At 44.1% G+C, this 15,489-nt stretch overlaps 2 protein-coding genes across 2 annotated transcripts; both read left to right on the top strand.

The window, feature by feature from the left end:
• Positions 1-1,015: 1,015 nt before the first annotated feature.
• On the top strand, positions 1,016-11,203 carry fbxl18 (F-box and leucine-rich repeat protein 18). Its single transcript, XM_063009850.1, has 5 exons — positions 1,016-1,036; positions 3,729-3,926; positions 4,953-6,502; positions 7,509-7,727; positions 9,552-11,203. Exons 1-5 carry the CDS (start codon positions 1,016-1,018, stop codon positions 9,712-9,714), a joined length of 2,151 nt encoding a protein of 716 aa, XP_062865920.1. The 3' UTR covers positions 9,715-11,203.
• Positions 11,204-13,199: 1,996 nt separating this feature from the next.
• LOC134329371 (uncharacterized) lies at positions 13,200-15,212 on the top strand. Its single transcript, XM_063010613.1, has 2 exons — positions 13,200-13,539; positions 13,943-15,212. The coding sequence occupies exons 1-2, from the start codon at positions 13,240-13,242 to the stop codon at positions 14,948-14,950; spliced, it is 1,308 nt and encodes a 435-aa protein (XP_062866683.1). The 5' UTR covers positions 13,200-13,239; the 3' UTR covers positions 14,951-15,212.
• Positions 15,213-15,489: the final 277 nt, after the last annotated feature.

Below are 15,489 nucleotides of genomic sequence, written 5' to 3'. Positions count from 1 at the left end.
TTATGTGCAAACGTTGTTTTAATGTCTGTTTTTGCTTTTTAGTCTTTAAAAAAATGCTTTGCTGTAAAACAAAAAATAATCCATACATACACATACAAAAAGATTTGAAGCTAAAATGGTAACGTGCACTGTATTGCCAAACGTATGTTGACATCCCTTCAAACAGGGCGGCACTGTGGCTAAGTGGGTAGCACTGTCGCCTCACAGCAAGAAGGTCCTGGGGTCGATCCCCAGGTAGGGCGATCCGGGTCCTTTCTGTGTGGAGTTTGCATGTTCTCCCTGTGTTTGACATTAAACTTGTGAACTGATGAATGTTGTGTAACCAGTAACTGTTACCCGTCCTGTCATGAATGTAACCAAAGTGTGTAAGACATGACATTACAATCCTAATAATACATTTAAAAAAATAATAATAATACCCCTTCAAATGATTCAGTTTTTAGCCAAAAAGTTTGAATGAAAGATTTTCAGCTTTTAACTTTGTGGCCAAATTTTGGTGAGGGCCCCTGTGAACAAAACCAGGTCCATAAATACAGTACATGGGTTGACGAGTTACCTGTGGCTCTTACAAAGCTTTGACCTCAAACCCGATGAACACCCGATACTGCTAAAGCCACAACAACTTCATCCTACTGCTTATGGATGTCCAACAAGCTGTCAACAATAAGTTATATTATTGTAAACATAAAAAGCTAAATTTTAGGATGCACTTTATGCTCAAAGCTATGTGGACAGACGGCTGTGAATCAATAATTTAAGTTAAAGCTGACTGTTTAATTCTTCTTTATGAGACAAAAACAGACTTTCACAAATACAGACCATCAACCGAATGATGAGTCGATTCCTCTGGGTGAACTGACTCAATCTATATGACTCATTGAAAAGAGCCGGAATGTCCAACACAGGTTCCTACCGCACTGCAACTAATATATAAACATGTCGCCTGGCTTTATATCACTAATATTTATATGTTTGTAATTCATGCACATTTATGAGGTGACGTTTACGGTACAACATGGGGAATCGAATCGAAACGGTAGGTATCAGTACACACGTTATTAGCTTGTAGCTATATCACAACATATAACCGTGTTCCGTACAGTTCACATCATCAGGTTTTATATTGATTATAGACATCAGTATAACAGATACAAAAATGTAATTAGGCGCTAGACTGCAACCAGACTAATATATAACATTATCTCTCTATAACGTTTTTTATTCATCACACCACCACCATTATACAGTGCCTTGCAAAAGTATTCAGCCCCCTTGAACTTTTCAACCTTTTGCCACATTTCAGGCTTCAAACATAAAGATATGAAATTGTAATGTTTTTTTGTGAAGAATCAACAAGTGGGACACAATCGTGAAGTGGAACGAAATTTATTGGATATTTTAAACTTTTTTTAGAAATAAAAAACTGAAAAGTGGGGCGTGCAATATTATTCAGCCCCCTTGCGTTAATACTTTGTAGCGCCACCTTTTGCTGCGATTACAGCTGCAAGTCGCTTGGGGTATGTCTCTATCAGTTTTGCACATCGAGAGACAGACATTTTTGCCCATTCTTCCTTGCAAAACAGCTCGAGCTCAGTGAGGTTGGATGGAGAGCGTTTGTGAACAGCAGTTTTCAGCTCTTTCCACAGATTCTCGATGGGATTCAGGTCTGGACTTTGACTTGGCCATTCTAACACCTGGATACGTTTATTTGTGAACCATTCCATTGTAGATTTTGCTTTATGTTTTGGATCATTGTCTTGTTGGAAGATAAATCTCCGTCCCAGTCTCAGGTCTTTTGCAGACTGCAACAGGTTTTCTTCCAGAATGGTCCTGTATTTGGCTCCATCCATCTTCCCATCAATTTTAACCATCTTCCCTGTCCCTGCTGAAGAAAAGCAGGCCCAAACCATGATGCTGCCACCACCATGTTTGAGAGTGGGGATGGTGTGTTCAGGGTGATGAGCTGTGTTGCTTTTACGCCAAACATAACGTTTTGCATTGTGGCCAAAAAGTTCGATTTTGGTTTCATCTGACCAGAGCACCTTCTTCCACATGTTTGGTGTGTCTCCCAGGTGACTTTTTATAGATATCTTTGAGAAATGGCTTTCTTCTTGCCACTCTTCCATAAAGGCCAGATTTGTGCAGTGTACGACTGATTGTGTCCTATGGACAGAGTCTCCCACCTCAGCTGTAGATCTCTGCAGTTCATTCAGAGTGATCATGGGCCTCTTGGCTGCATCTCTGATCAGTCTTCTCCTTGTTTGAGCTGAAAGTTTAGAGGGACGGCCGGGTCTTGGTAGATTTGCAGTGGTCTGATACTCCTTCCATTTCAATATGATCGCTTGCACAGTGCTCCTTGAGATGTTTAAAGCTTGGGAAATCTTTTTGTATCCAAATCCGGCTTTAAACTTCTCCACAACAGTATCTCGGACCTGCCTGGTGTGTTCCTTGGTCTTCATGATGCTCTCTGCGCTTTAAACAGAACTCTGAGACTGTCACAGAGCAGGTGCATTTATACGGAGACTTGATTACACACAGGTGGATTCTATTTATCACCATCAGTCATTTAGGTCAACATTGGATCATTCAGAGATCCTCACTGAACTTCTGGAGTGAGTTTGCTGCACTGAAAGTAAAGGGGCCGAATAATATTGCACGCCCCACTTTTTAGTTTTTTATTTCTAAAAAAAGTTTAAAATATCCAATAAATTTCGTTCTACTTCACGATTGTGTCCCACTTGTTGTTGATTCTTTACAAAAAATTACAATTTCATATCGTTATGTTTGAAGCCTGAAATGTGGCAAAAGGTTGAAAAGTTCAAGGGGGCTGAATACTTTTGCAAGGCAATGTAAGTGCAACACAAGTACATGTAAACACAATATGTAATATATTACACATCCTGATCAGCCATAACATTAAAACCACCTCCTTGTTTCAATTGTATCAGCTCCACTTACCATATAGAAGCACTTTGTAGTTCTACAATTACTGACTGGAGTCCATCTGTTTCTCTGCATGCTTTGTTACCCCCTTTCATGCTGTTCTTCAATGGTCAGGACCCCCACAGGACCCCCACAGAGCAGGTATTATTTAGGTGGTGGATCATTCTCAGCACTGCAGTGACACATAAGACACAGCAGCGCTGCTGGAGACTTTAAACGATCGTCTTTGACTTTACATCTACAAAATGGACCGACTAGGTAGGAGTGTCTAAAAGAGAGGACAGTGAGTGGACACAGTGTTTAATAACTCCAGCAGCGCTGCTGCGTCACTGCAGTGCTGAGAATGATCCACCACCTAAATAATACCTGCTCTGTGGGGGTCCTGTGGGGGTCCTGACCATTGAAGAACAGCATGAAAGGGGGCTAAAAAAGCATGCAGAGAAACAGATGGACTCCAGTCAGTAATTGTAGAACTACAAAGTGCTTCTATATTGTAAGTGGAGCTGATAAAACGTGTAATTTTAGTGTAAATAACAACACACTATGTGTGCAACTTTGTGAAGTCTGTATTTATGTTTTTAGTCTTTCTTTCTGTTCTTCACCATCCTTCTTTTGTACACCTGTAACAATTTATTTTTATTGATCTTCAGGATCAATAAAGTCTTATTTCATCTCTTCTCTTATTGTTCTGGCAGTTATCAGCTCATGCTCCTTGGTATCCATCTACATTCGCTTGTTTCTTTATTCACACTCATGTTTAAACTTCTCCTCGTCTCGTCCTGCAGGCTCAGTGTTCCCCGGACTGCGCTCCCGAGTTCTCCGTCACCATCTCGAACTTCTCCGATGAGGTTTTGTTATACATCCTGAGCTACGTTCCCGTCCTGGATCTGGCGTTCAGCGTGAGCAGAGTGTGCCGGAGACTTCAAGTGCTGAGTCAGGACAGGAGCCTGATTTCTCACGTGCGCTTGCATAAACAATACAAGGTGAGAATCCTCAGAGGTCGTTAGCATCTGACCTTCAGACTAAACGATGTAGGATAGGTAGGCGGTCGGATTTCAGGTAGCAGAGCTGAGATTTGAGCTCATTCTTCAAAGTCATACGAGGTTTCTTCAAAATAATAATAATAATAATAATAGAATTTTATTTATAAGCGCCTTTCAGGTCACCCAAGGACACTGTACAATTCAAATATGATCAAAAACAAAACAAATGACAACCAATAAGGTACAATAAAAACAGATGAATACAGAGAACACAGAACAGCACAACAAGCCAGAGAATCAGGTATAAAAGAGTACGGAGATTAATAATAATATTATCAAAAAGTTTCAGCACTGTTATATTTTGGTTATAAGCGGTGAGGGTGGGAGGAGGAGGAATCGGTCGTGTCTGAGAGACTGAGAGATGCTTCCATCTGATTTCCACCTTTTTGGACTTTCAAAGAAGCTTTAAGGGGAGGAAGATTTTCATGTGATGATGTGAAAGCAGCGGCGCATCAGTGGCTTTGCGCCCAAGCAAAAACATTCTTTGCTGACGGCATTAAATGCATCGGAAGGTGATGATGTAGCAAAGTGATTACATTCTTAATTAATAGAGTTAAAAAAGTGCAGAAATTGTGAAGAACCCTCGTATTTATTAAAATTGATTACAATCTTAAATTTTAAAGAAGTAAAAGGGCGGCTTGGTGGCTCAGTGGGTAGCACTGTGGCCTAACAGCAAGAAGGTCTTGGGTTTGTTCCCAGGTTGAGCTGTCTGGGTCCTTTCTGTGTGGTTTGCATGTTCTCCCCGTGTTTGTGTGGGTTTACTCCGGGAGCTCTGGTTTCCTACAGTCCAAAGACGTGAAGTAAGGTGAACTGGAGATACAAAATTGTCCATGACTGTGTTGGACATTAAACTTGAACTGATGAGTCTTGTGTCCTGTCATGAATGTAAACAAAGTGTAAAACATGACGTTAAAATAAGTAAATAAAGGAATAACACAGATTAAATCGTATGATCTGTTTTGTCAGGCGTCTGCCGAAGCGGTGAAATGTCTCTTGAGAAAACTATCCAGCGACATCCAAACCCTCGACGTCCGTGGCTGCTATTGGCTCCCGGGCTCCACGATGCATCATGTGACCAAGCACTGCACTAGACTGGTACGGCTGGACGTCTCGGGCTGTGTCGTGCCCCCCGCCAGACTCAGTCGCCTCCTGCACTCTCTGAGTTCACTGCGCTCGCTGGCGCTGGACATCACGACCGGGCACGAGATGAGACACCTGACCGACGAGGGCAAACAGACCCTGGCGCAGCTGGTGGAGCTGAAACAGACTCTCCTGGTGGCTTCTTACGGTTTGGTTCCGTGCTGCGCCGCTCTGCAGAGCCTGACCCTCCACCTGGAAGTGGCCGAGGGCTGGGACGAGCCCAGTCGGTACCTCCAGCTGATGGTGGGGCAGAGCAGCGTGCCGCGCTACCACAACCTGCACTGGTTTGCGGCACACCTGGCGCCCGGAGAGGTCAACCGCGCCCTGCTCAATCTCTACCTGGCCGCTTTCGGCATGCGCACGCCCGAGAGGATGAGCGGACTGGTCATCGCCATGCCCGGCCCTTCTCCGCCGATGCCTGGCGCCGTCGCCACGGTGATGAACACGGCGCTGAAGGCTGGAAGCGCGATCAGCGCCCTTCAGCTACCCCGGACGTGGCTGGAGAGCAACACGCTGAGGCGAGTGCTGGCGCACGGATGCCCGGCCTACCTGAACCTGGCTCGGTGTGCCACGCCAAGCTTCGAACCTCTGTGCGTCATGCTGGGTGCCAACTGCGACCTCTCACCGCTGCGCAGCTTGAACCTTCGGGGCAAGGGCGAGGAGGAAGTGGCCGCCGAGGGCATCGGGACGCTTAGCGAATTGTGTCCCAGGCTTACTCATTTCAACCTCTCGTCCACGCATTATCACCACACCTCTCCTGAAAAGCTGGACGGACACCTTTGTGCCGCCTTGGGCAACTTTTCCCACCTACGTTCTCTCGCCCTGCCCGCGTGTGCGCTGGCCAGAGGCCCCCCGGCGCAGCCCGACAGCCCCGCTTTGGAGACGAAACTTTCCTCAGAGTCACTTCTACTCGGGCTCAAGAAGAGTCGGCGCGTCGGGGTGCCCGTCTACCAGCCGGTACCGGACAGCCCAGGGTGTAGAAAGGAGGGTCAGAATGATAACGAGACAGACGCTTGTATGCGCCCGCTCCTGAACGGCTGCCCACATCTGGTGGAGCTGGAGCTGATCGGCACGGGCTTCCTGTCGGCCATGCCGAGGAACGAGCCTGCCATGCGCAAGGACCCCCCGGTGTGCCCCTGGTCGTGGCAGGTCGAAGATGCCCACCTGGCAGCCTTAGGAGAACTTAGATTTTTGCGCAGGCTCACTTTGGCCCACCTGCCCGGGGTGCTGAGAGGCACCGGGCTGGTACAGCTGGTTCAGGGATGTAAGGAGCTTCGGGTGTTATCGCTGGCCAACATCGGGTCCTTGAAGACGGTGAATTACACACAGGCTCTGCTGGAGGCGCTCGGACACTGCACACAGCTCAGGGAGTTCAGGTAAACCAAAACACACGCTGGCATGAGAGACTCAATTACCTGTGTTTGACATTAAACTTGAACTGATGAATGTTGTGTAGGCAGTAAATACAGTTCCTGTAATGAATGTAATCAAAGGTTGTAAAAGATGACGTTAAAATCCTAATAAATAAATAATAAAGATTCACGAAGGGCGCTTGGGTGGTGCAGTGCTATAACTTGCTATATATTTCATTGTAAAGTGTGGTGTTAGAGATTTTTTCAGTTATATAGGGAGTTTTTTATTAACTTTTAATATGATGTATCCTAAGTTTGCAATTAGATCAATGTGCAGGTGCTGGACACCGCTCAATTAAATTAAAGTAGACTCACTGTCCACTCTATTAGACACTCCTACCTAGTTGGTCCACCTTGTAGATGTAAAGAGACGATCGCTCATCTATTGCTGCTGTTTGAGTCGGTCATCTTCTAGACCTTCATCAGTGGTCACAGGACGCTGCCCACGGGGCGCTGTTGGCTGTATATTTTTGGTTGGTGGACTATTCTCAGTCCAGCAGTGACAGTGAGGTGTTTAAATCCACTCATACCAGCACAACACACACTAACACACCACCACCATGTCAGTGTCACTGCAGTGCTGAGAATGATCCACCACCTAAATAATACCTGCTCTGTGGGGGTCCTGACCATTGAGGAACAGCATGAAAGGGGGGTAACAAAGCATGCAGAGAAACAGATGGACTACAGTCAGTAATTGTAGAACTACAAAGTGCTTCTAATTGGTAAGTGGAGCTGATAAATGGACAGTGAGGTTCCAATTCGACAGATACAACTAGATTAAGGGAAAAACATTAAGGGGAAAATTCACTGAAATGCCAGAAAAGATTCATGAGAATTAATTTTGCATTATATTAAACATGTGTTTGCATTTTTGGAAATGGAGTTTGTAGACGCCTCTATTTTTGGACATGAACATGCCAGTGAAGGCTCTGACCCTTGAGTGTGACGTGTGTCTCTTCCCCCTCAGACTGGAGCAGCCGTACTTCAGCATGAACGCGACTTTTTTCGAGGCGCTCGGCCACTGTCGCCTCCTCCAGCGCCTCTGTCTGGTCTCGCGCCACGGGACGTTCCAGCACGCGGCGGCCGCGAGCTTCATGCAGCGCTGCGAGAACGTCGTCATGTTCCACATGTTCACCGGCGACACCCTGGTGGCCTGCGAGACGCTGAGGAAAGCACTCCTGATCAAGTAAGCGCCGGTCAGCTCGCACGTTCTCATCGACGTTCCGTCCAGTAAAATTAATAATGTATATTCTATACATCATCTAATCCAGTGTTTCCCAACCTGTTTGAGCCACGGCACATATTTCACATTAGAAGAATCACAAGGCACACCACCAAACAAAAAATGTCACAAAAAGTATATTTATTGAAATATAATGAAAATCTAGTTACTCCGTGTGAAACCTGGGCCTGTTGAGTTGAACACAAAGCTGATATTCTTGCAGGAATTGAAGAAAGGCACACACGAAGATCTTCCTCAACGGCTCTGAGTCTCTCTCTTTTTTTCGTCTTTATAGCAGTCATGCTTCTTTGTATTGTCTTGAGCTCACCTTTTTTGCTTTCTTCGGACCACTACTCATGCTAGGGCCTTCATCTGGGTTGGAATTTTCTCCAGGACCCAGGTCAGATTGACTACTTTTTCTTTTCAAATACACTTCTCACAAAAATTAGGGGATATTTCAAAATAAATAAATTCAAAAAAAAAAAAAATGACTGGCCTTCACGTTCTCCAGACCTGAATCCCATTGAACATGCTTGGGATGCACTGGGAAGACGTCTGGCAAACCGTCCAATGCCTCCCACAACACTTCTTGAGCTGGAAGTTGCCCTGGAGCAAGAGTGGCAGAGGATCAAGAACTGCTGGACAATCTGATCCTGACCATGCCCCATCGCTGTCAGTGTGTTTTGGCAGTCTTGGGTGACCATACACCCTACTGAACAGTCAATGTGTGGCACTCTGGTCCAGTTTGACATGCTTCTGTTCACCTTCACCAATATGTCACTTGCTACTCAATCACAATAATGGAGTTTGCATCTCATTTGCATAATCGAACAACTTTCTTTGACTTATCGTTTGCTTTTCTGATGTTCTTGTTTAATAAAAAAAAAATCAAATGCTTCTTTTTTTTATTGCTTCATATTCCTTTTGAAATATCCCCTAATTTTTGTGAGCAGTATATTTATCCATCGCTATTACCTGCGTCGTTGTCTCACTCGCAGCATGACTATGTACTTTCGTATTTCTTCTTCATATTTCTTAGACTCTTAAGTGAGTGGCGTGTAGGGACAGGCAGAACAATTACATTATTTTCCACTAGGGGGAAGTAAAACTTCTTGCTCCAATTAAGTGGGTTGCCAACCGCCAGTAAAACTAGAAGAAGACGAAGAAGAAATACGAAAGTACAACGCCGCAGGTAATAAGCCTCAGGTAATAAGCCTTAGAGTACCAATCAGGTGAAATTGGATAATCTTCCACGACACACCTGATGATTTCTCATGGCACACTTATGTGCCGCGGCACAGTGGTTGGGAAACACTGATCTAATCCTTAACCGAAGGTTCCAGCCTGCTGCTCTTCTAGTTCCACCTACAGTGAGAGGGAGAAAATTTGGGTAGTTTGCGGCAAATGCAATCAGATGCCACAGAAGAATAAAACTGGAACACGCCCAGGTGGGCGCACACTAGTGCTGAGATTCTGAACTCCTCGGTTTGAAACTCGGCGTTGCCACCCTTTGGCTGAGCGCCATCTAGCGGGCATGATTAGCAGTTCCTGCAGCATTTTCCTCAATTTACTCCATCATAAACCACAGATTCTCCTTTTTATTGCACTTTATTGCAAAATGTCCTAACTTTTATATGGTGTCTGCTTACTTTTGGCCGCATAGTGTTTGTGGATCGATGCAGTCGTGTTGCATAATCTTGGTTCGAGTGTTTCTTTTTAATTTAATAAATCATGTTCTTTTGCAGATGAAATACAACACTGTGTTGTGTGTTTTCTTTCTCTCTGTAGTTTTTCCGAGTCGCGTATCGCCCTGAGCGTGGTGGTGTACCCGCTGCTACACGAGGAGCTGGGGAAGGAGATCAGACAGAACCCGCTCTGCCTCCTGGATGAGATCACGCTCTTCAAGAGCCGCGTGGCAGAGGAGCCCAGAATGCAGTCAGAGAGACGCTGAAGCTGATGCACTTGACCATGGACGTAAAAGATTTGTTTGTGTGTCCAGATTTCATTCGAATGACCAGTGAAGTGCGGCCGAACTGTGTCCAAACAAACAGCCTGCTTTCGGCATTCAAGATGAGACTTAATCAGATGTTACACATTTCTGTGTCCGGTTTTGGACGCGTTTTGGTTGTAAAGTCCTGCGTGTTACACTAAACGGCCCAGTAGGTATTTAGTTTGGTAAAGTTTGGCCACACCCAAGCATCAACGCATTATCCCTTGACTCTGCGCAGGCAGCATCAATCAGCCAGCAGCGGTTGTATGAACAACAGCTAATCGTTGTTCATGTGGCGCCCACCCTGCTGGATGGCAGACCTGAGTTTTCAACCGTCGAGTTTTAGTTGAGCACGTAACCACTGATGTGCAGCTGCTTTCACAACATCATCACATGAAAATCTTCTTCCCCTTAAAGCTTCTCTGAGCGTCCAAAAAGGTGCAAATCAGATGGAGCTAAATCCGGACTATAAGCGTCTCTCGGGTAGAATAGAAGAATATCATATAAATAATATGTTCTCTAAGCTCCCTAAGTTCAAATCTCAGCTCTGCTCCCAGTCGGCTGGGCGCCCCCTAGCGGGCACAATCGGCAAGTGCCTGTAGCAGTCAAAATTGGCCGCTTAAGTCATCTGTGGGTCTTCAACGCTGTTTAAGGACCCTGGTTGCCCAAGGTGCCTGTACAGAACGCAGATATCGCTTTGTGGCTCTGTGTGTGCGAAATCAACCTCACACACAAATCCACTGAAGTATAAGCGAGTAAGAAAGGATTGGTGGACTGCACACGTGGCCGAGGGAGCGTGTGGGGTGAATATACACCCTCCTTGGACACCACTGGGGTCTCCAGCAGCAGGAGACTGATTGGATACGCTAAATTCTGAGAAAAAGGGAGGAAAATGCATAAAATACATACAGAAATAACTAATATGTTCTCAACTGTGTGCATGACCGCGTCCCTAAACATGAAACAAGGTCCGTAAACACGTGGTCTGTAGGAACTTTAATGATTATAAAACATCACAGGAGATGAAAGCAGAAGAGAAGAAAGACCTTAAATGGTGTTTTGAATAAAACTGTCAGTGGCCTCCCCCTCAACCTCAGTGAGGACTTTTGGGATGTATTGGAAGGTCGCCTGTGAGTCAAGCCTTTTCAATTACAAAGTACACACACAAACTCTCCACACACACACACTCCAAAATCTAAACAATGGGAGCGACTCTCTCTCTTATCAGTGTGTATGGATTTGGAATGGGATGTCCAGTGAGCACATGGTCAGGTGTCCACATACTTCTGGCCGTATAGTGTAACTTGCGAGGTATTTCATGCGGATTGTGAGTCAGTTGTGCCAAAAAAACGGGTACAAAAGCGCCCGATATTTTGTTTTGTTTCTGTGTTACTGTGCTGTGCTCAATTTTTAGACAAAATAATGGAAAATAAATATAAAATGAATAAAACTGAAATGAAATCGCAGTTAAATGGACGGGAGGAAGAAACAAGTCAGGGTTCCACAAAGTTGTGGCTGAAATCCAGTGTAATTTCATTATGCAGATTAGAACATAGAAGTTAAGGTACTGGACTAGTGATCAGAAGGTTGCCAGTTCAATCCCCACCACTGTTGGGCCCCTCAATTGCTTGCATGGTATTCGGCCACAATTGTAAGTGTCGGCTAAAGCATCTGCTGTTAATGTTAATGTAACCACAGTTATTGTGGGGCCAAGAATGATACCCCGGACAGGGTGCCAGTCTAACCCAGGGATTGGTGGACTGTGCATGCATGTCGGAGGGAGTGTGTGTCAGGCGAATATACTGTACACCCTCCTTGGATGCCGTCGGGGTCCCCAGCAGCGGATTTGCTACTCTAAATTGGGAGAAAAAAATTGCTTATTTAATTATTGTTATTTTTCTCTGTGACCCATTTATTTTTGGCCCCAAGGTTAGAAAATCTGTGGATTAGAGCACAGCTGAATAATCACTTCTGCTGGATGCCCCTAATTATACCCCTAATTTACCCTCTACCATAGGCTGCCATAGCTATAAGGCCAAATTAAGTTAATGCCTGAGGTCAAGCGTCCACACACTTTTGCCATAATGACAACTTTGCAGTAACAAAAAGGAGGAAGTTTTTAAAAGGACGATTATTTTAAGGCACTTTAAGTGTTTTGCTGAGACAAATTTGTTTGTTTCTGCTGTGAGTTGAAGTTTCATTATGTTGGTTCCTCCGTCATGACAGAACCAAAACCAGAAAAGTTTCTTCACTCTCTAATTTCTCAGTAAATTCATTACTTTTGGGTCGCTTCTGCATAAACTTAGCGCTGCCATCTGTTTCCTGCAGCCATAACAGCATTCACTCCATTTTGGAGTGTGTCCCTAGGACCGAGGATTAAGTTCAGGCTCTGATGTTGGATAAGACGGCCTGACTGAGGAGAGCTGCAGACTAGCACACGTGAGGCCTCATTCTGCAAGCACTGTGTCAGGTGCGTGTGCTTGACTGGCCTGCCAGCAGTCCAGATCTGTCTCCTATTGCAAACGTATCGTGCAAACAGACAACGGCGACCACGGACTAATGAGCAGCTGAAATTGGAGCTGCCTGGCTCAGATCGGGGCGCTGTTCAGGCCACCGAGGTTCCCTCACGCCAAACTGTCACCTTCAAATTTAAGCTTAAATTTATTTTTCCCTTCTGTTGTCTTTTCCAATCCCCTATTCTAATTCCTTTGCGGGCGGCACGGTGGCTTAGTGGGTAGCCCTGTCGCATTACAGCAAGAAGGTCCTGGGTTCGATCCCTAGGTGGGGCGGTCCGGGTCCTTTCTGTGTGGAGTTTGCATGTTCTCCCCGTTCTCCCACAATCCAAAAACATGCAGTCAGGTTAATTGGAGACACTGAATTGCTCTATAGGTGTGTGTGTGTGTCCGTGTGTGTCCAGGGTGTTACTGTGTGCCTTGTGCCTATTGAAAGTTCCAGCACCCCCCTCGCGACCCTAATTGGATAATCCACCACTGGGAGAAACCAAACACGTTAAAAATTCAACCTGTTTTTTAAACGGTACCAGTCTAAACCATCCTGTTCTTCCCGTAAACAGTCTAAAAGTCCTGACCATTGAAGAACAGGGTGAAAGCAAGCTAAAAAGGTATGTAGGGAAACAGATGGATTACAGTCAGTAATTGTAGAACTACAAAGTGCTTCTATATGGTAAGTGGAGCTGATAAAATGGACAGTGAGTGTAGAAACGAGGCGGTTTTAATGTTATGGCTGATCGGTGTATGTGCTACCGTGCATAATACAGTCTTTATTCTTGTCCAGAAGAATTCTGCACAAACACAGATAGGACTGAACTTCCCTATTTGTAATGGGGAGGATAGACGTAGCTGCGTAGTTCCACCAATTCTGCATCACCTCATGGTTTATAAAGAACGTTTCTGGGACTGAGGCGTCAATTCAGCCACTGCGTTGAAGTTGAAGAAAGGAGATTGTCTTCATCCTCCGTTTTCCATCATGAAGCTTGTTGGTGCTGCGTTGGTTCTGCTGGCCATCAGTGGCTGTTCGACTGAAGTCGTGCAAGATTTTACTAGTTGCGGAGATTTTTTTGCCAACCCAGATGAAGTCGCATCTCCACCAACTAGATTTTATGGTTCTCAGTACAAGCAAATCTGCCAGACTCTTGAAGGTGAAGTTAAATATGCTACATTTTATGACACAACCAACAAGATCCTGGTGTACTCAGCCTACAGGTTTTTGCGTGATGATGACTGTAAGAAAAAGGCTAGGAAAGATTCATGGTTTATTGAACCTCAGGTACGTATGATTTACATCACTGTGTAACAATTTCTTATTATACAACTATTACAAAGAACTATTTTTAATATTTTTTTTACTATTTATTAAAATAACCTTTGATATATAAAGACATGATAAAAATTTACATGATTGCATACAAATAATTTACTTTTTGAAGCGTGGTTTTATTTTAGCTCATTCTTTTTGGCAAACAATTTTTATAGTTCTCGGGTCCCTCTGATGGACTCGCACAAAATCCCATCAAAATCAAAATCCTGGTTTGTAATTAATGTGATTTCCCTGTGCACATCTGGTTTAGCTTAAATTGTAGGTCATTTATGACAGACTATCCTGTTTAAGATGCAACCTCAATTTTCTTCTCCTCATAATTTATTTTACTTTTTTTATCCACATGCTACAGCTTTACCAGCCAAATGAAGATAGAAACATGGCACTTCAGGGAAGAGTACCCTACTGGAAATGTGGAATCGAACAGGCTCTGAATAGAGACTATGCAAGATCTGGTTACGATAGAGGGCACCTGGCTCCAGTCTCTCACACCAATACACAGAGCTGCTCTGATGCCACCTTTACTCTCACCAACGCCGCCCCACAAGATCCTAAATTCAATAAAGGTCAGTGGTGGAAAACTGAACTGGAAGTTTCTGGCATCCTGCAAAATGAATGTTTGAATAGGGGTCTGTCTGCTTACATAGTTACTGGTGTGGTACCAGGTAATAAAAATATAAATAACAGAGTGAACGTGCCCAGTTACTTCTGGACAGCCTACTGCTGCCTTGATAACAATAAGAAACCTAAAGTCTCAGGTGGTTATTATGGAGCAAATGTAAACAACCCTGTGAATAAAGTGTCAGTGAGTGTGCTCGAGAGTTTTCTGTCAAATGAGTATAAAAACGGTCCGTTCAAGTTGTTTGGTACTGGATGCTATGTGAATGATCGAGGCAGTACTGAGGCTTTTAATTTGGACAGGTCCAGGACAGGGTTATTTATTAAGAAAGATTATGATAGAGGTTTTGGTTCTGCTAGTTCCAGAGAAAGATCTAGAATTGAACGCATTTGTGCCCAACATTTCGCTTCTGCTAGTTCCATGCCAAGATCACCTATTGAGGAACATTATCCTAGACGTTATGCTCCTGCTAGTTTCAGGCTAAGATCACCTACTGATGAAAGGTGTGCTAGATATTTTGCTTTTGCAAATTCCGGGACAAGATTAAGATTTGAACGCATGTGTGCTAACCGTTATGGTTTTGCTAGTTCCAGGCTAGGATCACCTGTCGAGGAAGATCATTCTGGACATTTTGGTTTTGCAAATTCCAGGCCAAGATCAAGAACTGCTGACATTTGTGGCAGATATTTCCATTTAGTTAGTTCCAGGCCAGAAAGAATTGAGGAAGATGATGATTATTGATTTGGATTTGCTAGTTATAGGTCAGGATCAGTAATAAGGAGATTATACTAGTTGCTTTGGTTGAGCTCGTACATTTGTCATCACCGGTTCAAACCAAATATGTTTAATGATTAAAGCTTAACAGACTAATAAAACTCAGAAATCAGTAATGTGATCAACATAATGTTTTTTATTTTCATTATTAATCAATGTGTGTCTATCTGTGAATTTTAATACAATTAATCATTTATCACCAGATTGTACTTTAATATTGTTCTTGTTTCTGGGATTTAATCAATAAAGTTTTTGCAATGAATCTAAAAAGTCTTTATTTTCTTCTTGTTTTATAGAAGTGTGTGTGTGTGTGGTGTGAGTGTGAGTGTGAGTGTGAGTGTGAGTGTGAGTGTGAGTGTGAGTGTGAGTGTGAGTGTGTGTGTGACTGTGACTCGGAGTCTCCATTTTACTGGTAGAGCTTAACCTAAGATGTTTGAAGCCCATTCAGTCAAAAGAGTGCCTGTGAGTTTGGGAACCAACAAATGAAACCTGATACAGTATACAGC

The sequence above is a fragment of the Trichomycterus rosablanca genome, chromosome 15, assembly GCF_030014385.1.
Source record: "Trichomycterus rosablanca isolate fTriRos1 chromosome 15, fTriRos1.hap1, whole genome shotgun sequence".
NCBI classification, from domain to species: Eukaryota; Metazoa; Chordata; class Actinopteri; order Siluriformes; family Trichomycteridae; genus Trichomycterus; species Trichomycterus rosablanca.
Note: the sequence above shows the minus strand (reverse complement) of the source record. Positions and strands in the feature narration are given on the sequence as shown.

Excerpts from the sequence above, each read along its gene's own strand:
- LOC134329371 (XM_063010613.1), top strand. The coding sequence starts at position 13,240 with ATGAAGCTTGTTGGTGCTGCGTTGGTTCTGCTGGCCATCAGTGGCTGT. Across the intron at positions 13,540-13,942 it reads CATGGTTTATTGAACCTCAG|CTTTACCAGCCAAATGAAGA; the intron begins GTACGTATGATT and ends CACATGCTACAG.
- fbxl18 (XM_063009850.1), top strand. The coding sequence starts at position 1,016 with ATGGGGAATCGAATCGAAACG. Across the intron at positions 1,037-3,728 it reads TGGGGAATCGAATCGAAACG|GCTCAGTGTTCCCCGGACTG; the intron begins GTAGGTATCAGT and ends CTCGTCCTGCAG. Across the intron at positions 6,503-7,508 it reads ACACAGCTCAGGGAGTTCAG|ACTGGAGCAGCCGTACTTCA; the intron begins GTAAACCAAAAC and ends CTTCCCCCTCAG.